Source organism: Erythrolamprus reginae, chromosome Z (assembly GCF_031021105.1).
Source record: "Erythrolamprus reginae isolate rEryReg1 chromosome Z, rEryReg1.hap1, whole genome shotgun sequence".
Taxonomy (NCBI): domain Eukaryota; kingdom Metazoa; phylum Chordata; class Lepidosauria; order Squamata; family Dipsadidae; genus Erythrolamprus; species Erythrolamprus reginae.
Genome location: NC_091963.1, coordinates 149,788,352 through 149,814,308, shown reverse-complemented (window position 1 = coordinate 149,814,308; position 25,957 = coordinate 149,788,352). Strand labels below are relative to the sequence as shown.

The 25,957-nt window shown below is 46.5% G+C and overlaps 1 protein-coding gene across 7 annotated transcripts in view; it reads left to right on the top strand.

The window, feature by feature from the left end:
- The window catches only part of CHD3 (chromodomain helicase DNA binding protein 3), a 129,580-nt gene that overhangs the window by 23,134 nt on the left and 80,489 nt on the right, over positions 1 to 25,957 (top strand). For 4 of the 7 annotated variants that reach the window (XM_070727498.1, XM_070727499.1, XM_070727504.1 and 1 more), the window contains 6 exons: positions 219 to 337; positions 5,097 to 5,270; positions 5,924 to 6,045; positions 20,017 to 20,285; positions 24,226 to 24,356; positions 25,273 to 25,420. In XM_070727498.1, coding sequence (XP_070583599.1) covers positions 219 to 337; positions 5,097 to 5,270; positions 5,924 to 6,045; positions 20,017 to 20,285; positions 24,226 to 24,356; positions 25,273 to 25,420 — 963 coding nt within the window. The remainder of the gene's footprint in view (positions 1 to 218; positions 338 to 5,096; positions 5,271 to 5,923; positions 6,046 to 20,016; positions 20,286 to 24,225; positions 24,357 to 25,272; positions 25,421 to 25,957) is intronic. The other 3 variants (XM_070727501.1, XM_070727500.1, XM_070727505.1) reach the window with 1 other exon arrangement.

The following is a 25,957-nucleotide window of genomic DNA, read 5'->3' as shown; positions in this document are numbered from 1 at the left end:
AGATTTGTTATGAATTGGTTCATTGTATGCTGTGAGCCGCCCTGAGTCTACGGAGAGGGGCGGCATTCAAATCAAATCAAATCAAATCAAAAAATAAATAAAAATACAGAATGAGATTCTGTATTATTATTATTATTATTATTATTATTATTATTATTATTACTACTATTACTATTATTATTATTTTGACGCCTTCCCCCTCTAATTTTGTATTCCAGACGACGAAGAGGAGGATTTGTGCAGCTTTGAGAGTCCCCTCGTTGTCAAGAAGAAGAAACGGGGGCCGAGAAAGCAGAAGGAGAACAAGCCGGGGAAACCCAGGAAGCGCAAGAAATTAGTAAGTGGCGCCATCCAAGCCTTCGGACTTCATACAGCGCTAGCGATGCTCCAGTTGGTTCAAAATGGACTTCCGAATGGTGGTCAGCCTAGATTTGAACCCGTGTCACTTCTCTTGAGGAAGCTGCATTGGCAGCCAGTTTCCTTCCAGCTCCCCAGTTCATCATTTATTATTTATTATTTATTTATTATTTGGATTTGTATGCCGCCCCTCTCCGAAGACTCGGGGCGGCTCACAACAAGTGAAAAACAATCCAATACAATCCAATTAATTAAAATATTATAAGTTTAAGAAAATCCCCTATACTAACATACACACATACAGGCATACCATATATAACTTCAACGTGCCCAGGGGAGATGTTTAGTTTCCCCATGCCTGACGGCAAAGGTGGGTTTTGAGGAGTTTACGGAAGGCAGGAAGAGTAGGGGCAGTTCTGATCTCCGGGGGGAGTTGGTTCCAGAGGGCCGGTGCCGCCACAGAGAAGGCTCTCCCCCTGGGGCCCGCCAACCGGCATTGTTTAGTTGACGGGACCCAGAGGAGGCCCACTCTGTGGGACCGAATCGGTCGCTGGGATTCGTGCGGCAGAAGGCGGTCTCGGAGATATTCTGGTCCAGTGCTGGTAGTGACTGGGAAAATATTATCCCTGCAGAGATAAGATTGCGCCCCTTCCCTCACTTTGATGCTCTTTTCCAAGGCCTGGGGACCTTAGAATTATAGCATCATGGTTGGTATAATTGCTGTTGCCAGAAGGGTTTATTGGTTTGCTTGTTGTTGTTTTTTGTTTTGTTATGGGGAGTTTTATTGATTTATTTATTGAATTTATATTGCAGCCTGTTCGCCCATGGTGACTCAAGAGTATAAGACCACATTTAAAACAATACAAGCTAGCAAAGAGAATTGAATAAAAAGGGAGCTACTAATGCCACTCTGTAAAACCTTATCAGGCCACACCTAGAGTACGGCATCCAGTTTTGGTCAACACACTGCAAAAAAAGACGTCGAAACTCTAGAGAAAGTGCAGAAGAGAGCAACCAGGATGAAAAGGGGACTGGAGACTATAACATACGAGGAAAGGTTGCAGGAACTGGGCATGGATAGTCCAGCAAAGAGAAGGACCAGGGGAGACATGATAGCAGTCTTTCAATATATGAGGGGCTGCCACAGAGAGGAGGGGGTCAGGCTGTTTTCCTAGTCCACCTGAAGGCCAGACTAGGAATAATGGATGGAAGGTGGCCAAAGAGAGATTTCAACCTGCAAATAAGGAGGAACTTTCTGACAGTGAGAGCAATCAACCGGTGGAACAGAAGTTGCCTGCAGAGGTTGTGAGAGCTCCAACACCTGAGACTTCCAAAGGGAGATTGGGCTGCCACTTATCCGAAATGGTACGGGGGCTCCTGCCTCATCAGGAGGTTGGAGTAGATGACCTACATGGTCCCTTCCAACATAGATAGATAGATGGATGGATGGATGGATGGATGGATGGATGGATGGATGGATGGATGGATGGATAGATAGATAGATAGAGGGATAGATAGAGGGATAGATAGAGGGATAGATAGATAGATAGATAGATAGATGGATAGATAGAGGGATAGATAGAGGGATAGATAGAGGGATAGATAGATAGATAGATAGATAGAGAGAGAGAGAGAGGGGGGGATAGATAGATAGATAGATAGATAGAGGGAGAGAGAGATTGATTGATTGATTGATTGATTGATAGAGGGATAGGTAGGTAGGTAGGTAGGTAGGTAGATGGATGGATGGATGGATGGATGGATGGATGGATAGATAGATAGATAGATAGAGGGATAGGTAGGTAGGTAGGTAGATAGATAGATAGATAGATTAGATTAGATAGATAGATTGATTAATAGATAGATAGATGGATAGAGGGATAGAGGGATAGGTAGGTAGGTAGATAGGTAGGTAGGTAGATAGACAGACAGACAGACAGGCAGGCAGACAGACAGACAGACAGACAGACAGACAGATAGATTGAGAGTTAAAGAGATAGACAGACAGATGATAGATAGACAGACAGATGATAGATAGGCAGACAGACAGACAGACAATATAGTACAATGTAACAAAATCATGGGCTCCGTCCTACTCTGGGTTCCCCACTGGCAGAACCAGGTTTTCAGTGCCTGCAGAAAGATTGTTAGAGTGGGGGCTGTTTTAATCTCCGTGTGTGTGTGTGTGATGAGCCACCACGGAGAAGAACCTTCTTTCTGGGTCCTACCAGGTGTATCTCCTCAGGGATGGGACCCACAACATTCCCTGCCTCCCTCCTCTGATAGGTCGTGTAGATGGGACCAGCAAGAGAAGGTCCCTCAGATAACATGGTCCCAAGCCACGAAGGTCTTGAAAGGTGACAACCAGGCATCTTTTATTACATCCCGGAAGCAAACCGGCAACCAATTACATCTCCCCCAGGAGAGGTGTGATCCATGTGCACAAAACCATGCTGGCTGCTGCGTTTTGCACCAGCCGGAGCTTCCAGCTACTCTCCAAGGGCAGCCCCATGTACAACGCATTGCAGTAGTAGAGACGGGAAGTGACTAGAGCGTGAATGACTGTGAGTGGGGATTGTTGTCGGTCAGGAAAGGGCATAACTGGTGCACAACCCACAAGCCGCCTCCTGGAGTCACAAGAGTGAGCTGGGCAGCTATATGTATTTTCTTGATAAATAATAAATAGCGCTGCTTCTGAGAGGCCTCTGGTTGGGCGAGAAGAGCACCGAATGGATGGAACAGCAAAAAAAAAAGAGCTCGCCTTTCCCCTTTTAATCACACAACAACCTGAAATAAAATTTTCTTTCGCACTTAGAACTATTACATGGTGCAATAGTTCTAAAATAATTAAAAACTATTAATTGTTTTTTAATTAAGGTAGTTTTCTATACCCCCCTCTCTCTTATCTATCTTTTCTCTCTCTCTCAACCTCCCTCCCTCCCTATCTATCTTATCTATCCTCTCTCCCCCCCCCCTCTCCTCTATCTTATCTATCTATCCCCACATCTCTCTCTCTTAGAAACATAGAAACATGGAAGACTGATGGCAGAAAAAGACCTCATAGTTCATCTAGTCTGCCCTTATACTATTTCCTGTATTTTATCTTACAATGGATATATGTTTATCCCAGGCATGTTTAAATTAAGTTACTATGGATTTATCTACCACGTCTGCTGGAAGTTTGTTCCAAGGATCTACTACTCTTTCAGTCAAATAATATTTTCTCATGTTGCCTTTGATCTTTCCCCCAACTAACTTCAGATTGTGCCCCCTTGTTCTTGTGTTCACTTTCCTATTAAAAACACTTCCCTCCTGGACCTTATTTAACCCTTTAACATATTTAGCTTTAGGTTAGGTTAGGTTTATTGGATTTATATGCCGCCCCTCTCCGCAAACTCGGGGCGGCTCACAACAATAATAAAAAACAGTACAGTACATAATACCAAATCCAATGCCCACCCATCTAGTTACAATTTAAAATTAATAAAATTTAAAATTAATTTAAATGTTTCGATCATGTCCCCCCTTTTCCTTCCGTCCTCCAGACTATACAGATTGAGTTCATGAAGTCTTTCCTGATACGTTTTATGCTTAAGACCTTCCACCATTCTTGTAGCCCGTCTTTGGACCCGTTCAATTTTATCAATATCTTTTTGTAGGTGAGGTCTCCAGAACCAGTATTATTCCAAATGTGGTCTCACCAGCGCTCTATATAAGGGGATCACAATCTCCCTCTTCCTGCTTGTTATACCTCTAGCTATGCAGCCAAGCATCCTATTTGCTTTTCCTACCGCCCGACCACACTGCTCACCCATTTTGAGACTGTCAGAAATCACTACCCCTAAATCCTTCTCTTCTGAAGTTTTTGCTAACACAGAACTGCCAATGCAATACTCAGATTGAGGATTCCTTTTCCCCAAGTGCATTATTTTACATTTGGAAACATTAAACTGCAGTTTCCATTGCTTTGACCATTTATCTAGTAAAGCTAAATCATTTACCATATTACAGACCCCTCCAGGAATATCAACCCTATTGCACATTTTAGAGTCATCGGCAAATATGACTCTTTTTCTCTGTCTCTCTCCTATCTATCTTATCTGTCTATCCCCTCTGCCCCCCTCTCTCCTCTATCTTATCTATCTATCCCCCCCCCTCTCTTTTTCTCTGTCTCTCTCCTATCTATCTTATCTATCTATCCCCTCTCCCCCCCACTCTCTCTATCATCTATCTATCTCCGGTGTAGAGAGATGGAAACCCTTCAGTGTTTCTTGCCCTCAGCCAAACCCACCCAAGAACACCCCTCTTTGACATAGAAGCTGACAAAATACCCCCTCAAAAACCCAGACCTTTTTATTTGTTTGCCAAGTTGTTATGTCACATGGGGGGAGGGACTGTGGTCCTGGCAAGGGGGCTTCTCCGTGCTCAGCAGGGAGGAGAGTGCCGGGATGGCACAATGGTTAGAGCGCAGCACTGCAGGCTACTTAAGCTGACTGCTAGCTGTAGTTCAGCAGTTCAAATCTCACCACTGGCTCCAGGTTGACTCGGCCTTCTGTACTTTCGAAGTGGGTCAAATGAGGATCCAGATTGTTTGGGGCAAGAGAGGCTGATTCTGTAAACTGCTTAGAGAGGGATATAAAAGCACTACGAAGCGGTATATAAGTCTAAATGCTATTGCTATAGCTATTAATTAATGCTAACGATCTCCTTGGGCTCTGGTTTTTTTCCCTTCTTGACAGGTCAGCGAGGATGAGTTTGAGTCCGACCGAGAGGAGTATCGGGCCAAGTCGGAGAGTGGCGGCAGCGACTATGGGGGTGTGGGGAAGAAGAAGCGGCGCAAACATCGGGAGAAGAAAGAGAAGAAGACCAAGCGGCGGAAAAAGACAGAAGAAGACGGGGTGCAAAAGCCAAAGGTAGGAAGGACTTTGGGGGCCTTAGTGCCCTAGCCTCCTCCTCCTCCTTCCTCCTCCTCTTCCTCCTCCTCCTCCTCCTCCTCCTCCCTCCTCCTCCTCCTCCTCCGTGGCTGATAGAAGAGCTGGAATTGCCAGATGGTGAGAGGTCCAGCTCAATCGCTTTGTTGTATGCTGTTTATAGAACAAGAGTCTTCCCCTGGGAACAGATAGATAGGATTTCATGGGGCTTAGGCAGTGGGGGAGAAGTGGTCATGTGTTTGTCATCCTATGCAAGGATTCAAGGCTAGTTCCCCACTTGACTCCTCCTCCTCCTTGCATTGCTGGCCATTTCCCAACATGTACAAGAAAAATGAAAGAGTTGGGGGGAGCTGATAGGACTCCCCCTCTGCTGATCCCCAGTTTTTCTCCTGTGCTGCAAAACAAAAGACCCTGAAGCTCTTTTCCTTCCTCCCTCCCTCCCTCCCTCCCTTTTTCCTCCCTCCCTCCCTCCCTCCCTCCCTCCTTTCTTTCTTTCTCTCCCACTTTCTTTCTTTCTTTCTTTCCTTCTTTCTTTCTTTCTTTCTCTTTGCTTCCTTCTTCTTTTCTCCTCCCTCTCTCCTCCCTTTGCTCTTTGGGGACCTAATCCTGAGCATTTCTGTCCTCTTCCTTCGAAGGTGGAGCAGAAGTCCTCGGCTCAGCTGCTCATGACTTGGGGCCTGGAAGACGTCGACCACATTTTCACCGAGGAAGACTATCACACCCTGACAAACTACAAAGCCTTCAGCCAGTTTATGAGGTGGGTTCTTGCATCTCTGCTGAGGGGCAGGCTAGATGGGTGAGGGGAAAAGCTTCATTCTGGGTCAGGCTTGGAAATAACAGGCAGCCCTTTGCAACCATTCGCTCTCCATGGTCACACGATGAGAATTAGGGCCTTGGCATTTGCCCATATTTATGACAGTTGAAATATCCCCGGATCAAGTGATTACCATCGGCAAGTTTTCCAGCTGGCTTCTGACAAGCAAAGTCACTGGATTCACTTAATGACCGTGGGATTCACTTAACAACTGTAGCAATTTGCTTAACGGTGAACATTTATTGGTTGCCGTTTGAATAAAGCCACCTTAAGAAAAAGGAGTCATGATAAAATTGTGCTTTTATAAAGATGGTCAGGTAAAAAACATATGTATCCACCCACACTCCCCCATACCTCTCACAACACCAGGTCCCACCACATTCCCTGTTAGATAAGATACAGCCCATTTGTCTTATCTTTCCATCCAATATCTGTCTATGCGTCTGTCTATCTTATCTGTGTCCATCCGTCCATCCATGCTGTATCATCTACCTATCATCTTTCATTACCTGTATAGCCATCCATCTATCCATCCATCCATCTATCTAATTTATCATTATTCTTGCATCTGTCTGTCTATATCTTATCTGTGTCCATCCGTCTATCCATGATGTAGCATCTATCTATCATCTATCATTTATATCCATCCATCCATCCATCCATCCATCCATCCAATCTATTATTTTTGTTATCTGTCTATCTCTGTCTGTCTGTCTGTCTGTCTGTCTCTATCTATACCTACGTACCTACCCACCCACCCATCTACCTACCTACCTATCTCTCTTATCCATCCATCCATTCATCCATCCATCCATCTATCCCACCCATTTATCCATCATTCATGTTTGTTTCTTTGTTTATTTATTTGTTTGTTCATCCCTTCCTTCCTTCCTTCCTTCCTTCCTTCCTTCCTTCCTTCCTTCCTTCCTTCATTCATTCATTCATTCATTCATTCATTCATTCATTCATTCGACTTCCATGCCGCCCAATCCCAAAGGACTCATGTTGTTGTTTTCTTCTGTGTACTTTTAACCCGATGAGTCCTTAAGATGGGCAGCCGGATAAACGAGGGAGGACAATAAGATTTGTGGATGTCCCAGAAATGTGTCTCCCGGCCCACTTGCCCCGCAGTGCACAATTCTCTGCGAAGAGGGTGAATGCTCAAAGAAACCCCCAGGTTCTCTCTTTCTCTCCACTCCCACCCCACTCCTACCCCCTTCCCCCACTAATACTATCCTACTGGGGGCAGGGGGGGGCTTAAGAACCCAGGAGGCATTGTGAGAGGAGGAGTGGGTGTTCCTTCTGCCCATCATCGCCTCCTCTCTTGGGGAAGCGTCTGCCGGAGTCAGCACGTTTGTCGGAATTGAAATTTGCAGCTTGCGCCAAGGGAGCCTCTCACCCCCGTTTCTGCCTCCCCGAGCGGCAAAAGGCAGCCCAGGGGGAAGGCGAGACGCCTGCCTGCCTCGAGAGCAGGAACAGAGGGCTTTCCTCTCTCTCTCTCCTAAGCCGGCTGGGCTCGCTGGATGCAAATCCTGCAACCTCCGGCGGTGGTTCTCCGCTCCGCGTGTCCTGAGACTTTCCGCTGGCTGCCAGCCTGCCTGTTCCAAGCCAGGCGAGGCTGAGCTCATGTCAGCGACAGGGGAAGCAGCCAGTGGCCTTGGCAGCCCCCGCGGTCTCTCCCCCCCACCCCGGCTTCAGCTTGGCGGGCAGACACGGGCTCGGCTGCCAACCGACGGCGCTCTGTGAACAACGGCAGGAATCTGGCAGTGGGAATCGCCAGGCCACCTGGGCCTCGACCGGCTTTTTTTAAATAAAGGCTGTGATTTATTCCAGGTTGCCCAGCGGGGGTGGTGGTGGATGGATGGGGACACACAGACCTGCTGAAATGGGGCAGAAGGGATTTGTGGTGGAAGGCGGCTGCACGAGGAAGGAAACCCTCAGACTGACTCTAATTAGCTCTACATTTTTTGGGCACGTGCCTGGACGGCGAGCAGATCGTCTGCTCGCCTTCCCTGCAGCGGCCGGGCAGTGCGGTGGATGGAATTGGCCAAAATCTGCCTGGATGGATGGAGGGGGAATTCCTTCCGTGGAAAGCCCCGTGCAGCCCTTTGAAGTCTTCTTCTTGGCTCTTGGAGGGCTTTGGGGAGGAGCTATGTTCGTAAAACAAGGCTCTGGGGTAGAGAGAGATATGGGGTAGCTACCAGGCCCTGTGGCTGCAGGAAATCTTTGTTGTTCCTCTTAGCAACCCTGGAATAGCGGGACTAGGCGGAGGAGGAATAAAACAGGTCTTGAACCTTGATTGTGGCGCTTCGTCGTGGGTGCAAACCAGGAAACCTATGAAGAACAGTTGCAAGAACTGGGCGTGGCTAGTTTAATGAAAAGAAGGACCAGGGGAGACAAGATAGCAGTTGTTCCAATATCTCAAGGGTTGCCACAAAGAAGAAGGAGCCAGGCTATTCTCCAAAGCCCCCGAGGGCGGAACCAGAAGCAATGGGTGGAAACTAAAGAAGAAAAGAAGTAACTTAGAACTAAGGAGAAATTGCTGACATTTAGAACAATTGATCAGTGGAACAGCTTGCCACCAGAAATTGCTCCAACGCTGGAACACGGGGTTTTAAGAAGATGTTGGACAACCATTTGTCTGAAATGCTACAGGGTCTCGTGACCAAGCAGCGGGTTGGACTAGAAGACCTCCAAGGTCCCTTCCAGCTCTGTTGTTGTTTATTTTGTATTTATTTATTTATATATTTATTTATTTATTTATTTAGTTCCATTTGTATGCCGCCCAACTCCCTAAGGACTCTGGGTGGCTAAAGCAATGGTTCCCAACCTTTTTTTGGCCATGACCCACCCAAGCATCTCTAAAATCCTGATGCCCCACTTCCTGTGAATATAATTCCTAGTTTTCAAAAAATGAACTCCTACTCATGTGGAGGAAACCTAAAAAGAGCAACCAAGATAATTAAGGGATTGGAAACCAAGACTTACGAAGAGAGACTGAGGGAACTGGGCATGGATAGCCTAGAGAAAAGGAGGGCCAGAGCGGACATGATAGCAGTCTACAGGTATACGAGGGGATGTCACAGAGAGGAGGGGATCACTTCATTCTCAAGGGCACCAGAGGGCCGGATGAGGAAAAGATTCAACATGGAGATAAGGAGGAACTTCCTGACGGTCAGAGCGATCAACCAATGGAACAACCTACCAGCGGACGTTGTCAACTCCAACACTCTGGACATTTTAAAGAGAAGATTGAACTGCCACTTGACTGGTGTGCTATAGGGTTCCTACTTGGGCAGGGGGTTGAATTCGATGGCCTTCATGGTCCCTTTCAACTCTAACAATCAATCAATCAATCAATCAATAAACAAACAAACAAACAAAATTAAATTGTCCCCCTGTGGGGCGTGGGCAGTGATGGGCCACCATTCCTGGCGCTACCGGAACGGGCCAGGAGCAAGGGAATGCCTGGGCAGAAGCAGAAAGACCCGGAAACCGGCAGTCAAGACAAGCCGCCGCTTGCAGCAGCTCTGCCGTAAGCGGCTCGTCCGCTTGCCTGCTCCTATCCGCGCGCCCGGTTCCCCTCATTGCTTGTGGCGGCTCTGCCACGAGCGGTCTACCTGCTCTACCGCGCCGCTGCCTGGCTGCCAGCCCTTACCTGGCTTGTCTGCTCTGCTCTCCTGCCGAACAGATGGGCCATCGCACCGGGCGCCAAGCTCTAGTTGCACAGCTTGTTTGGTTCTCTCCTCCAGGCCCCTCCTGGTGCAACGATAGTGCCCTGAGCAAGTCACGGCCTTTGGGAGCACAACGCTGCTGCTCCCAAAGGTCATGACTCGCTTGGAGCGCCATCCCCATGCCAAGAAATGCCTGCAACGTGGAAAAACAGAAAGCAGGCCACATGAAATATATATATATATATGTACATATTTACTGGAATGCGCTGGTTGCACGCCTTAAGGCAATGGAGCAAGACTACGCGCTCCATTTTCGCCGCTGGAATGGCGTTCCCGGCAGACCAGCGTGCCCCATGTTGGGAACCACTGGGCTGAGTCTTGTGTGGGTCCAGGGTCTCCGAAGAGCCTCTTGACTCAAAGCGATCGGGCGAGTTGGAAGGGACCTCCAGAGGTCTTTTAGTCCAATCCCCCATCCCGCTCGGGCAGGAGATCTTATCCCATTTCAGACAAACGGTGGTCCAATCTTCTTAAAAACCCAACTGCGCCACTTGACGGAGTGGGGGGGAATGGGATTTATGACCGTTTTTTCACCCTTCACAGCCCATTGCAGCGTTTCCTTGTGGCCACCTGATCGGAAATTCAGGTGTCTCGGCAGCGACTCATATTTATGACGTTCCCCAGCGTCCCGGGAATCCCGCCATTCCCCTCTTCTGACGCGCGAAAGTCAAATGAGGAAGCCAGATTCACTGAACGGGCCACGTTACTCACTTGAGAACTGAATAGAAGAATAGAATAGAATTTTACTGGCCAAGTGTGATTGGACACACAAGGAATTTGTCTTGGTGCAGATGCTCTCAGCGTACATAAAAGAAAATATACATTTGTCAATAATGTGGTACAACACTTAATGATTGTCATAGGGGTCAAATAAGCAATGAAGAAGCAATATTAATAAAAATCTTAGGATATAAGCAACAAGTTACAGTCATACAGTCAACATGGGAGGAAATGTGTGAAAGAAATGATGAGAAAAACTAGTAGAATAGAAGTGCAGATTTAGTAGAAAGTCTGACAGTGTGGAGGGAATTATTTGTTTAGCAGAGTGATGGCGTTCAGGGAAAAAACTGTCCTTGTGTCTAGTTGTCTTGGTGTGCAGTGCTCTGTAGCGACGTTTTGAGGGGAGGAGTTGAAACCGTTTGTGTCCAGGATGCGAGGGGTCAGTCAATATTTTCCCCACCCTCTTTTTGACTCGTGTAGTATACAGGTCCTCAATGGAAGGCAGGTCTTGTAGTCCAGCAGTGAACCAACTTCGGGGCTTGGTGGGCCTAGCTTGTGGGGGGAGGGCCACGTGAGCAGCCGGCCAGGTGTGAATGCGTGTGTGCCCCAGTCCACCGCTTCACATGAGTGGATCTGCAGCCGTGGGCGTCCCACTTCCATATCGGCCTTGGCCTGGTCCTGGGTCACAGCTTGTGGGTGGGTGGTGGTGGGGAGAACCTTGTTGTAGTCCAACTCCCTGCTCAGGTAGGAAGCCAGGATGCTGCAGTGGTGAGAGTGCAGCTAACTGTTAGGTGTAGTTCAGCAGTTCAAATCTCATCACCGGCTCCAGGTTGACTCAGCCTTCCCTCTTTCCGAGGTGGGTCAAATGAGGACCCAGATTGTTGGGGGCAAATATGCCGATTCTGTAAACCGCTTAGAGAGGGCTGTCAAAGCACCGTGAAGCGGTATATAAGTCTAAATGCTGTTGCTATTTCAGACCAATCTCCTCTTAAAAATCTCTAGTGAAATCTTTACAACTTCTGATGGCAAGCAGTTCCATTGGTGAATTGTTCTAATTGCCAAGAGGTTTCTCCTTCTTTCTAGGTTGTTTCTCCCCTTGGTTGGTTTCCATCTATTGCTTCTTGTCCTGCATTCAGGGGCTTTGGAGAATAGGTGGACCCCCCAACTCTTCTCCAGGGCAGACACTGAAATACCAGAAGATTGCTACCATGCTATCCCCCTAAGTCCTTCTCTTCCTTAGAGACTAAAGGAATTGAACAGGGGTCTTGAAGGTCTTCTAGTCCAACCCCCCTGCTCAAGCAGGGAGCCTAGATCATTTCAGACAAGTGGCTATCCAATCTCTTAAAAACCTCCACTGTCGGCGCGTTCACAACTTCTGGTGGCAAGCAGTTCCGCTGGTTCATTGTCCTCACCATTAGGAAATTCCTCCTTAGTTCCAGATGGCTTTTCTCCTTAGTTAGTTTACATCCGTTGCTTCTTGTCCGTCTTTCAGGTCTTTGACTCCCCACCCTCCCCTCTGGAGCAGCCCCTAAAATATTGGAAGATGCTCTCATGTCTCCCCGTAGCCCTTCTCTTTATTAGACTACGTGCCCCTCACCCAATTTGTGCGATCGCTCTTTCTATGTTTTATCCTCCAGCCCCCTAATCATCCCCCTCCTTCTATTTCCTCAAAATCTGTTTTTAATATTCTACCTCTGGGTTGGTTTAAAAAAAAAAAAATCCCCCCCCCCTTTCTTTTTTCTTTTCTTTTAACTGTCTAGATGCAGAATTATTCCCATCTGGCTATGGCAGTCTCTCGGGGGGGAAACAGCCATATATATATATATATTTTATATACAGTATATATATATATATATGTGTGTGCTGGGCGTTTCTTTTTATCTGGTGGTTATCCTGGTGTTTTTTTCCCCTTCTCCCTCATCCCTCCCCTCCCCTCCCCCTTGCCACATTCTTTTTTATTCCCCCTTTCAATTACACACACACACACACACACACACACACACACACACACGTGCTGTGCCTTTATTTCTTCTTCTTCCAGGCCTGCCTTTTGTTTCTCAGCCACCACGCCTATTTCTGGAAACCATTTTGAAATGAAATAAATTCAGATTCTCCATTGAGCCAGCTGCATTTTTAAAAAAAAAAAATATATATATTTTTCTTTCCCTCTGTCTCTCTTCCCTCCCTCCTTTTTTTTAAAAAGCCCCGAGCTCTTATTTCTTCAATGGCATCTCTTCCTTTTCTTTAATCGCCCGTCTAAGGCAGTGCATTGTGGGAGGTATCGGCCATCAATAATTAAAACGAATTCCAATCCGCTCGTTAAAAAAAAATGAGATCATCGAGAGGCCGCCAGGCAGCAAGCAATAAGAAAGAAGGGGGCTTCTCAGGCTCTCGTCGGGATAAATTTTTGAAACGGTTGGGAGCAAAGCCTTTCCAACTGGAAAAATGCCTCCCCCCCAATGCCTTAAAATTAATTTTTCTTTAAAAAAAAAATTGTAATAGAAGAGAGAGGGAAAAAAATCATGATTGTATTCATTCTACTATCTAGAGAAGCCTCGCATTAAATCATTATCAAATTTCATATATTTTTTTGTTCTGACTTTACCTTGTCTTTGTCCTGGCTGGGCTTTTTTGTAAGTCCTTGACTTACAACTTGTTTAGAAACATAGAAACATAGAAGACTGACGGCAGAAAAAGACCTCCTGGTCCATCTAGTCTGCCCTTATACTATTTTCTGTATTTTATCTTAGGATGGATCTATGTTTATCCCAGGCATGTTTAAATTCAGTTACTGTGGATTTATCTACCACGTCTGCTAGAAGTTTGTTCCAAGGATCTACTACTCTTTCAGTAAAATAATATTTTCTCATGTTGCTTTTGATCTTTCCCCCAACTAACTTCAGATTGTGTCCCCTTGTCCTTGTGTTCACTTTCCTATTAAAAACACTTCCCTCCTGAACCTTATTTAACCTTTTAACATATTTAAATGTTTCGATCATGTCCCCCCTTTTCCTTCTGTCCTCCAGACTATAGAGATTGAGTTCATGAAGTCTTTCCTGATACGTTTTATGCTTAAGACCTTCCACCATTCTTGTAGCCCGTCTTTGGACCCCTTCAATTTTGTCAATATCTTTTTGTAGGTGAGGTCTCCAGAACTGAACACAGTATTCCAAATGGGGTCTCAAAGTTTCCGTTCAAAGTTACAATGGTACTGGGGGGGGGAATATAACTTCTGGCCCCCTTTTCACACTTTTTAAGGCCTTTACAACAGCATCCCCATGATCACCTGGTCAAAATTCAGATACTTGGCCATTGACTCTCACTTACGACAGTTGTAGTGTCTCCCAAGGACGAGGGATTCCCCTTTTGCGACCTTTGGACCCTAGGGAGTTGGGGGGGCCATAGAAATTTAATTAAATAAATAAATAATTCAGTTAAATAAAATCAACGGGGGGGAGGGGGAACCAGAATCGCTTAAAAACCAGGTTACTCAGCTGCCCCTGAGTCCCGTGCGATTGGACGGCATATAAATCAAATAAATTAAATTGCTACCTTACCTACTGCAGTGATTCGCTAAACAAATGTGGCAGGCGAGGTCACGAAAAGGAGGCAAAACCCACTTAACCTCTGTCTCACTTAGCAACTGGAATATTGGACTTGATTGCAGTCGTAAGTCGTGGACTTACTTGTATCGCTCCTTGGCATGTCACTCAAGGCCCAAGGATGACCTTTGGCCTCAACGAAAAACATTGGGGCGTTCCTGATTTAAAGGAAGGTGGCCATATGTTTTCCTGCCTGTCCCTGCATTCCGCATCTCACACACTGTTTTTACTGCATATTTAAACGTGGCTTGCGATTTCTACATTGTGGTTACAACTAGATTAGAATAGATTAGATTATTATTAGAGTTGGAAGGGACCTTGTTAGTAATCTACTCCAAACCACCACAACCCCCCGCTCAGGCAGGAGTCCCTACACCAGTGGTTCTCAACTTTTCAAATGCCGCAACCTCTTAATACTGTTGTTGTTGTTGTTGTTGTTGTTATTATTATTATTATTATTATTATTATTATTATTATTATTATTATTAATTAGATTTGTTTGCCGCCCCTCTCCGAAGACCAAACGGTTTTTCTGAACCAAACGGTTTCGGTAATATATTATTTGATAAAATACCAGTGTAGCAGGGTAATTTTTACAAACAGGTATGTTTTTTACAACCAGGCCCACTTTTTACAAACTTCAAACCTGATGGCGTTAAGACTAGTGGCCTTCAACTCCCAGAATTCCTCCTTCAGTCATGCTAGATGGGGTCATTTGAAGGCCAAAGCAGCCCTGTTTTTTGGAAAAAGTGGGCTGTTTTTTAGCTGTTTTTTGCAAAAATGGCAAGGACCGCCTTCTGCAGCACGAATCCCAGCGACCAGTCAGTTCTCACAGAGTTGGCCTTCTCCGGATCCCGTCAACTAAACAGTGTCGTCTGGTGGGACCCAGGGGAAGAGCCTTCTCTGTGGCGGCCCCGACCCTTTGGAACCCACTCCCCCCAGATATCAGAGTTGCCCCACCCTCCTTGCCTTTCATAAGCTCCTTAAAACCCACCTCTGTCGTCAGGCATGGGGGAATTGAGACTTTCCCTTCCCCCTAGGCTTATACTATGTCTGCATGTATGATTGGTTTCTTAAATTGGGGTTTTTAAATTAACTGAAATATTAGATTTGTTTACATTATCTTATTATTGTTGTTAGCCACCCCAAATCTATGGAGAGGGGGCGGCATACAAATCTGATAAATAAATAAATTTTTGCCTTTCCCCAGGAGCTCTTTGCAATGGCTGCATTCAGTGTATAAGATCTACCGAAAGGTGCGCCTTTTATGCTCCGAAAAATACGGTAATCTTCCCACCCGTGGTTTGTAAAAGCATCTCTGTTTCTGTTCACCTGGGATGAGTGACAGAGCCGCCCGTTGTCACTGCACAAGACGCGTCTGAGTAAAAAACCTTGAAGCGATTCAAGGAAAAGAAAAAAGACAGGATGCGCTCGTAGATCAGACGTTCATCCCGATCAAAACAATCCCTGCCGTTATTGAATGAGTCACACGGCCACTAAGTGAATCTGGCTCCCTCCGCCCTCATGGACTTGGCTTGTCAGGTGGCCTCCTCCCCGCCTCCAAATGGGACCCAAGGGAATCCCGCCTGCCTCAAACAACATAGAGGCGGCACATGGACATCCGTTTCAATAGCCACCGATACACTTGGCATCCATGAATCTGTCTAATCCTGCCTTGAAGCTGCTGTGATTTTTCTGCTAGCTCAAATCTGAGGCTATACCAAAGAATCATAGAGTTGGAAGGGACTTCAGAGGTCTTCTAGTCCATCCCCCACTTGGGATCTTGGAGGTCCTCTAGTCCAGCCCCCTGCCCTCAGGATTCCTTGTACCATTCTGGACAAATGGCTGTCCGTTTCTTTTTATCTTTTTAAACTTCCAGTGATGAATCACCCACCACTTCTAGAGCCAAGCTACCCTGACAAGACTGAGTGGCTGTGGGCATTGCCTTCAAAGGACCACTCCGTTTGTCCATCCTTGCTTTTGGGGGTGTGTGGGGGGGTATTAACACTCCAGAAAGGCCCCGCAATCTGGGTGGTCTCCCTAGATTCGCAGCTGAGATTGGAACAACATATTTCGGCTGAGGCCAGGGGGACCTTTGCGCAGGTTTGCCTTGTGTACCAGTTGTGGCCCTTTTTGGATCAGGAGGCTCTACTCACCGTCACTGACGCCCTCATCACCTCACAACTCGCTTACTGTTGATTCCAGAGGGTTGGGGCCGCCACAGAGAAGGCTCTTCCCCTGGGTCCCGCCAGACGACATTGTTCAGTTGACGGGACCCGGAGGAGACCAACTCTGTGGGACCTAACCAGTCGCTGGGATTCGTGCGGCAGAAGGCAGTCTCGTAGATACCCTGGTCCGGTGCCATGAAGGGCTTTATAGGTGATGACCAACACTTTGAATTGTGACCGGAAACTGATTGGCAACCAATGCAGACTGCGGAGTGTTGGTGTAACATCGGCATACCTGGGGGCTTCCATGATAGCTCTCACAGCTGCATTCTGCATTCTGCCCTCGCCACAGCTGAAAGATGTTTCTCTAATGTGAGCTGTGGATCAAGGAGGACGCCCAAGTTGCAGACCCTCTCTGAGGGGGGTCAATGCCGGCTTGTGGGGCTGCCTGTGAGGGCCTTCTTGGTGGCAGCTCCGGCTCTCTGGAACCAACTGCCCCTGCCCTACTGGCCTTCCGGAAAAACCATTAAAACCTGGCTCTTCCAACAGGCCTGGAGCCCTTGATTATAATACCACCTAGACCCGGCCGAAGGTATGAATGGTTTTTAATAGGAAAGTGAACACAAGAACAAAGGGGCACAATCTGAAGTTAGTTGGGGGAAAGATCAAAAGCAACGTGAGAAAATATTATTTCACTGAAAGAGTAGTAGATGCTTGGAACAAACTTCCAGCAGACGTGGTTGGTAAATCCACAGTCACTGAATGTAAACATGCCTGGGATAAACATGTATCCATCCTAAGATAAAACACAGGAAATAGTATAAGGGCAGACTAGATGGACCAGGAGGTCTTTTTCTGCCGTCAGACTTCTACGTTTCTATGTTTTTATTTTTTTTTCTATGGGGTGTTGTTTCTGTCGTTGTATTGTTTTTATATGCTGTGTGCCACCCAGAGTCTGGAAGGAGTTGGGCGGCCTATTAATTAAATTAAATTAAATTAATTCAGCCTCACAGAATCACAGAGTTGGAAGGGACCTCAGAGGTCTTCTAGCTCAACCCCCTTATTATCCAGGCCCCTTATCCCATTTTGAACCGATCCTCTGGGTAGGTCGAAGCCTCCCTCCCTTCATGTCAGGTCAGACGTCAGCATACGGCCTCTTAGCCGTGGCAACCAACAAAGCCGGGCAGGGTGTGTGTTCGTGTGTGTGTTTGTGTGTGTGCTCAGGGAGCAAGATCTGAGACGGCAGTCCACTTTGCCAGCAGAACGCAACAACGGTTGCAAATGATGGATGTCTTCTGCTTCAGGGGTCTTGGCTGGGGGTGGGGGGGGAGTTGAATTGTTGTGGGAGAGATGAAGGCGGGTTGTGGGTGGCTGGGGGTGGTGGTGGAGGTGGTGTAAACATCAGGAAGCTTGTGCCTCGGGGCTCCCTCTGCCAAGATTTGAGCATTGTTCCTCCTCCCGCTCGCTCGAGCGCCCCATCGGCCTCGGTTGGATTAAACGGGAGCGTTGGCCTGTTCCAGTTTGGCAGTTCTCGCCTTCCCTGGAGACCGATAAGAGCCCCTTTAATCCTACGCTTTGGTGTGCTCTGCGTGTGTGTGTCTCTGTGTGATTTCTGGGGGTGGGGGGGCGAGGAGGAGGGAGCGGAAGCGATGGCTGTGTGATGTTTGCAGCTCGCTGGAGGGGCCAACATTCGCTCTCATCCCCGCTAGCCGGTTTTTATTTCTTATTCCCCCCTCTCTCCCCCCAGAGCGTCTGATGTGACGTGTTCGGAGGTTCCCAGCCTAAACTGTTTCTGGAGCGTTTGTTGGACCCCCTCAGTGGCTCCGTTCACACGTTCCTTTTTAGAACCAGATAAAAACGTTTCTATCAGCCCTCCTTTGGGGTCCTGGGCCTAGAAAGTTTAGAACTAAGACGCCTTAAACAAGATCTAAGTATTGCCCACAAGATCATATACTGCAACGTCCTGCCTGTCGGCGACTACTTCAGCTTCAACCACAACAACACAAGAGCACACAACAGATTTAAACTTAATATTAACCGCTCCAGACTTGACTGTAAAAAATATGACTTCAGTAACCGAGTTGTCGAATCATGGAACTCATTACCGGACTCCGTAGTGTCATCCCCAAACCCCCAACACTTTACCCTTAGATTATCTACGGTTGACCTCTCCAGATTCCTAAGGGGCGAGTCCAAGTGCACTAGAGTGCCTTCCGTCCCCTGTCCTATTGCTCTCCTATATCTCCTATACCTTTCTTCTATCCCTATATCTCTTCTTCTATTCTTTCGTTGATATGTTCTATTACTATACCTTCTGTTCTATTATTTCATAGATATATTTTACTATGAGTATCTCCTCTATAACCTTCATCATGTATTTTACTATGTGTATATAGATATATACCCACTAAAACCCTCATTGTGTATTGGACAAAATAAATAAATAAAATAAATAAATCCTGCGAGGAAGCACAACTCCTCAACGCAGCTACTTTCAGCAGTCCCAAGGCGGCGGCGGCTGGTTTCGGAGAAGCGGTAGTTCCGACCAGTGGCTGGAATGGCGCTATCCCATCCCCTATATTCGTGTTTTTGCTGCCTCGTGTATGTGCAGAAGGCATATAAATTTTTGATTCTGGACAAACTGGTTGTTACATTATGTGATGTAACCTCTGCTATGCATCTATTTGCACCGGTCAGGTGACCCTGAGGACACCGATAAACATCCATCTGCCTGCAAGGAGGGCAAACCCTTCCTTTCCTGACCCTCTAGAGCTGAGGAAGCTTCTAGGAGGAGAAGTGAAGCGTCTTCAAAGAAAGAAAAAAAATGTCCAGTTGTTGCTTGGGGAAAAAAAAGGGGGATATTCTGTGGTGGTTCCTTTTAACCTTGGTTCATGAAGGAAAGGCGAGGGAATGTTGGTCTGGCCATCCAGGGGTCCTTTGGGTCGGAATTAGCAATAGCATGTAGACATATACTTCACAGTGCTTTACAGCCCTCTCTAAGCGGTTTACAGACTCAGCCTCTTGCCCCCAACAATCTGGGTCCTCATTTGACCCACCTCGGAAGGGCGGAAGGCTGAGTCCACCTGGAGCTGGTGGTGAGATTTGAACTGTTGAACTATAGTTAGAATTCAAGGCAGAGTGTCAACTTTCCCACGCTGAGTCTTAAGAGAAGGGCGGCCTACAAATCTAATTTCTTTATTTCTTTATTTATTGGATTTGTATGCCGCCCCTCTCCGTAGACTTGGGGCGGCTAACAACAGTGATAAAAACAGCATGTGACAATCCAATATTAAAACAGCTAAAAACCCTTGTTATAAAACCAAACATACATACAGACATACCATGCATAAATTGTAGAAGCCTAGGGGGAAAGAATATCTCAGCTCCCCCATGCCTGACGGGAAAGGTGGGTTTTAAGGAGCTTGCAAAAGGCAAGGAGGGTGGGGGCTGTTCTGATCTCTGGGGGGAGTTGGTTCCAGAGGGCCGGGGCCGCCACAGAGAAGGCTTGTCCCCTGGGTCCTGCCCAACGACATTGTTTAGTCGACGGGACCCGGAGAAGGCTGACTCTGTGGGACCTAACTGGTCGCTGGGATTCGTGCGGCAGAAGGCAGTCCCGGAGATAATCTGGATAATTACAACAACAACAATAATAATAATAATATGGCTTTTTTGCTTTCCCTCTCCTCCCTCCAGGCCTCTCATTGCCAAAAAGAACCCCAAGATCCCCATGTCCAAAATGATGACCATTATGGGAGCCAAGTGGCGGGAATTCAGTGCCAACAACCCCTTCAAAGGATCAACGGCAGCTGTGGCTGCTGCGGCCGCAGCCGCTGCAGCTGCCGTAGCAGAACAAGTATCGGCGGCCGTCTCAGCCGTCATCCCTTCACCTGAGCCCCAAAACCTGCTGCAGCCCCCGGCTCAGCCTCCTCCCATCCGCAAAGCCAAAACCAAAGAGGGCAAAGGTGAGTAGCGGTTTTTCTCTGGAGGTTGCTGGGTGCAAAGAACGGGGGTTGGGAGGGCTGGACCGGGGTCAGACATTCGGTGCAGGGAGGCTGATCGCCCCCGAAAGGAAACCGTAAGAGAGAGAAGCTGTGAGGAGAGGAGAATATTTGTGGCTCGGGGCTGAAAGGAGGGGCCCTTGGTGTTCTGTGAGCTGGGTGGGTTTCCTTACAGACGTTTCGTGACCCAACTAGGGAACGTCATCAGTGCTAGGAGAGAGTGAGGTTTGGGAGAGAGAGGAGGAGGAAGTTGTAGGGTCCTCTGTGCTCTCTGAGCTTGGTAGGGGTTTTTTTTGCAGACGTTTCATCAACCAGCTAGGGCGCCTCATCAGTGTTAGAAGAGAATGGGGTTTGTGGAAAGACTTCATGAACTCAATCTGTAGAGTCTGGAGGACAGAAGGAAAAGGGGGGACATGATCGAAACATTTAAACAGGTTAAAGGGTTAAATAAGGTTCAGGAGGGAAGTGTTTTTAATAGGAAAGTGAACACAAGAACAAGGGGACACAATCTGAAGTTAGTTGGGGGAAAGATCAAAAGCAACGTGAAAACATATTATTTGACTGAAAGAGTAGTAGATGCTTGGAACAAACTTCCAGCAGACGTGGTAGATAAACCCACAGTGACTGAATGTAAACATGCCTGGGATAAACATAGATCCATCCTAAGATAAAAATACAGGAAATAGTATAAGGGCAGACGAGATGGGCCAGGAGGTCTTTTTCTGCCGTCAGTCTTCTATGTTTCTATGGAGGAGGGATTGCAGGAAGCACTTTGAGGTCTTTGCTGGTCTCTGAGCTTGGTGGCTTTCTTGCAGATGTCTCATGACCCAACTAGGTAACACCATCAGTGGTAGAAGGAAGTGGGGTTTGCGGAGAGCAGGAGGAGGGAAAGGACTGTGGTGCTCTCTGAGCTTGGTGGCTTTCTTGCAGATGTCTCATGGCCCAGTTAGGGAACATCATCAGTACTAGGAGGAGGAAGAGGCATGTTCAGAAAGAAGAAGGAGGAGGATTGTGGGGTGCTAGGTGCGCCCTGCACTTGATGGCTTTCTGCGTAGACAGGGCCGACCTCACAATCCACACATTCGATGTTTCGCTTGACCCGCCTACATCATGTCACCAATGCTACAAAACCCCCCCACAACTCTCCAGGTCTCACACCCAGATAAGCAGGGATTAACCCCAGACAAACAATGCAGCGGAAAACAATACCCCAGTCAAAGAGCAAACCAAGAGGCTACCACACTCCCACCAACATAAACAGGGCAAACTGTTGTATACAATTAGAGGCCAAAGCCCACTCCCTTCTGGCATGGATAATAATGTTTCCTCTTTGGGTCACGAAACTTCTGCAAGAAAAGAAACCAAGTTCCAGGACCACCAAGGACTCCCCAAATAAGGCAGCGTGTCTATATTTTAGGGCTGAGTTTTAGTTCTAGGATGAAGGTCAAGCGGGGCATCCTGGCAATAATAGAATAGAATAGAATAGAATAGAATAGAATTTTTATTGGCCAAGTGTGATTGGACACACAAGGAATTTGTCTTGGTGCAGATGCTCTCAGCGTACATAAAAGAAAATATACATTTGTCAAGAATCATGTGATACAACACTTAATGATTGTCATAAGGGTCAAATAAGCAATGAAGAAGCAATATTAATAAAAATCTTAGGATATACGCAACAAGTTACAGTCATACAGTCAACGTGGGAGGAAATGGGTGATAGGAATGATGAGAAAAACTAGTAGAATAGAAGTGCAGATTTAGTAGAAAGTCTGACAGTGTTGAGGGAATTATTTGTTTAGTAGAGTGATGGCGTTCGGGAAAAAACTGTTCTTGTGTCTAGTTGTCTTGGTGTGCAGGGCTCTGTAGTGACGTTTTGAGGGGAGGAGTTGAAACAGTTTGTGTCCAGGATGTGAGGGGTCAGTAAATATTTTCCCCACCCTCTTTTTGACTCGTGCAGCATACAGGTCCTCAATGGAAGGCAGGTTGGCAGCCATTGTTTTCTCTGCAGTTCTGATTCTCCTCTGAGGTCTGTGTCGGTCCTGTTGGGTTGCCACCCCCACTGAGGGGGGACGCAGTGGGGGGGGGGTACTAAGTTTATGCACTATTTATTGAATACTTATTAGTTTTTATTGTTCTTCCTTCTCTAGTACTTTAGTATGATCCTTAATTACTTTTAAAATGGGAAATAACTAAACAGTATGTTTTTTACCCATAAACGCTTTAATCATTTTAATTGTTATTTAGGACTGAACTTTTATAGCAATTAAAGAAAATTGAGCTACTTGCCTAATCTGTTATCGTACTGAGCGTTGTGGATTCAGTACAAAACCGTAAAATGTGACTGTGGCTCCTCAAACAATAATGTTTTCTATCATTTGTCCTGGCTATTCAAATAATGGGACTTCATCAACTGAAAAAGAGCCCAAGCCCCTATTTGAAAACTTATCTCAAAGCCACCCCCACCCAGTCGCATGACCTTAAAGCCACCCCGGTCACATGATTGTCAAGCCATTCCCACCTGGTCACGTGGCCAGCAAGCCACTCCTACCCGGTGGTATGACCACCAAGCCACACCCACAAAATAAGCCATGCCAAGAGCGTGGCAGTAACAACTTTGGCAGTCCACCATTGCACCCTGGCCTTCAAAGTAGATGACCTGAGCTTTGACCTGCCTCTCAGAGTTCAAAGGTCAAGCATGGGATGTTCCCATATAAAGGGCCCATTTCCTTCCTTGGGAAAATATCGGTTTCAGTTGTTCAACCTCAAGTCAGGGTTTTGTGACCCTCGGCTTTCCCCACCTTCCTTCAAAGGTCCCTAAACCCACTCACCCCATCACATTCCCACCACCATTCCCCAGGTTTGATTCCTTGCATTTGAGCAGAGCAGGGGGGGACGGACGGGCAGCCGAGATGCCTGCGTTTTTCTGCAAGCCTCTGGTTTGGCGTGTGATGTGATTATGCAGGGCATCTCTTGCCATGGTTTTGCCGTCTGGTTGCCGCTTTGGAGCATCCCTGGAACAATCTAGGTGGTGCTTTCTGACCAGGGGCAAATGTTGACTCTTCAGCTTAGAGGTCCTTTATTTTATTTAAAAAAAATATTTTTATTGTTTTTCTTTAAACAGACCAGACAGACAACATTTAACATTTAAAGGAGCTACCATTGCTCCGCTAGTCATAGAAGTCTAACTAATACAAAAAAGAAAGTCTGACTATAATCAGATCAATGCAGAAATACAATTTATAATATTCTACGTTCTTATTAAATTTACCTCTAAATTTCCATTTTTATGTTATAATTCATATAATTCAAGTCAGTTCTCATATCTATACATTTTTGCCAATTTATTTCTAAAATATCATTTTGATAGTATAATTAAACTAGTTAAAGTCAAATAAAAAAAGTTACATTTAAAATTTCTTAAGATACAAAAATACTCTATGATTATGCAATTTATAATCTACGGTGTTCCCTCGATTTTCGCGGGGGATGTGTTCTGAGACCGCCCGCGAAAGTTGAATTTCCGCGAAGTAGCGATGCAGAAGTAAATACACTATTTTTGGCTATGAACAGTATCCCAAGCCTTCCCTTAACACTTTAAACCCCTAAATTACAATTTTCCATTCCCTTAGCAACCATTCAGATTATTACTCACCATGTTTATTTATTAAACTTTATTTTAATTTTTTTAAAATTTAAGATGGACGAAAGTTTGGCGATGACCTATGATGTCATTGGGCGAGAAAAACCATGGTACAGGGGAAAAAACCGTGGAGTATTTTTTAATTAATATTTTTGAAAAAACGTGGTATAGACTTTTCGCAAAGTTCGAACCCGCGAAAATCGAGGGAACACTGTACCTCTTTAAATTGCCCCCCCCCTTCTTCCCTCCCTGCTCTCCAAGGACCGGGCCACAAGAAGAGGAGCAAAAGCCCCCGCATCCCGGAGATGAAGAGGAAGATGAAGGGGAAGAAGATGGGGCCCCTGAAGATCAAGCTGGGCGTGATCGGCGGGAAGCGCAAAAAGAGCGGCTCAGTAAGGCCTGCTTCAGTGGCGGTTGGGCGCGTGAATGTGTGGACCCCGAGCAGAGATTGGCATTTCTGCACTAAATTAGCGAGGAGGAAGCACTTTTGGCTTCTTCTTTTTTTAATATAAAAAGAGTGCCAGTCCACCTCAAAGCGAGCTAATTCCTGTGACCAGCGGCTGTTCTGCAAATTAAGCTCTTTAATTTAAATTTTGCACGCCACGCAGCTTACCACCAGCCACAGCAGGCGAACTCTCAGCCAGGGGTGACTCCAACCTTGGCAACTCTTAAGGCTAGGGCACTTCAACTGCCTACAGCTGGCTAGGGAGTCTTGGGAGATCTTAAAGTTGGAGACTTGTGAGTTCGGGGAGTTGAAAACTTTTGAGTTCAATCCTGGGAATTGGAGATTTTAAGTTCTTTTCCAGGAGTTGAACATTTTTGAGTTCAATTCTGGGAGTTGAATATTTTTGAGTTCAGTTCTGGCAACTGAGGTCCAGAAGTCTTAAAGTTGCCAAGGTTTGACCCCCTTTGCTCTAAGCCCTGGCAGCACCAGTGACCCTTTTGAACCTTGAGGTTCCTATTAGAAATTCAGGTTGCATGGTTGCGCCTGCTTGTGTGTTTATAACATCCTCTCTATGCTCTCCTTTCTTCTCACCTTTCAACCTTTGCCGTGAGACATAGATCTGCATGCCGTCCCACCAGGTCCAGCCTCTTGTAGCCAGTCCGGCTCGGCCAATTCCGGAGCTGGCTGAACCTCCCCTAGTTAGATGGGGGTTGGGGTGGATGGCCTCCTCCTTGCTTCTGGGCTTTTGGGGAGTAGTTTCCAAAGCTGGGGCGCCCTTTCCTTTCCCTTCCCACCGCTCCTCTTCATCTCTGTCTCTCCGTGGCCTTTTTCCCCTAACGGAGGGCCGTTCCGGTTATGTACAGCATTTGTTTCAGAGCGAGGAGGTGGCGGAACCGGAGGAAGAATCCGACCTGGATAACTCCAGTGTCCACAGTTCTTCCGTGCGTTCGGACAGTTCGGGAAGGGTCAAGAAAGTCAGACGTGGTCGACCTGGACGAAAGAAGAAAAAAGGTGAGGGCAAGGTTATTGCCGGGGGGCGGCAAGTGTAGGAAGGGGCTTCTCTCTAGCTAAGGAGAAGAGGGCACCGTGTTCACTTCCGACCGAGTTTCTAGAGATGGTCACAGTTGTCCTCAAGGGTCTGCAAGCTGCACTGGCAGGAGACTCAGCACTATTTCAGATAAATGGTTGTCCAACATCTTCTTAAAAACTTCCAGTGTTGGACCATTCCACGACATCTGGAGGCAAGCCGTTCCACTGGTTAATTGTTCTGACTATCAGGAATTTTCTCCTAGATAGTTCTGAGTCGCTTTTCTCCTTGTTTATTGATTGATTGATTGATTGATTGATTTATGTATTTATGTATTTATGTATTTATGTATTTATTTATTTATGTATTTATTTATTTATGTATTTATTTATTAGATTTGTATGCCGCCCCTCTCCGTAGACTCTCCCGTTCTAGTTCCCACCCGTTGCTTCTTGTTCTACCCTCAGGTGCTTTGGAGAAGAGCTTGACTCTCTTCTTTGTGGCAACCCCTGAGATATTGG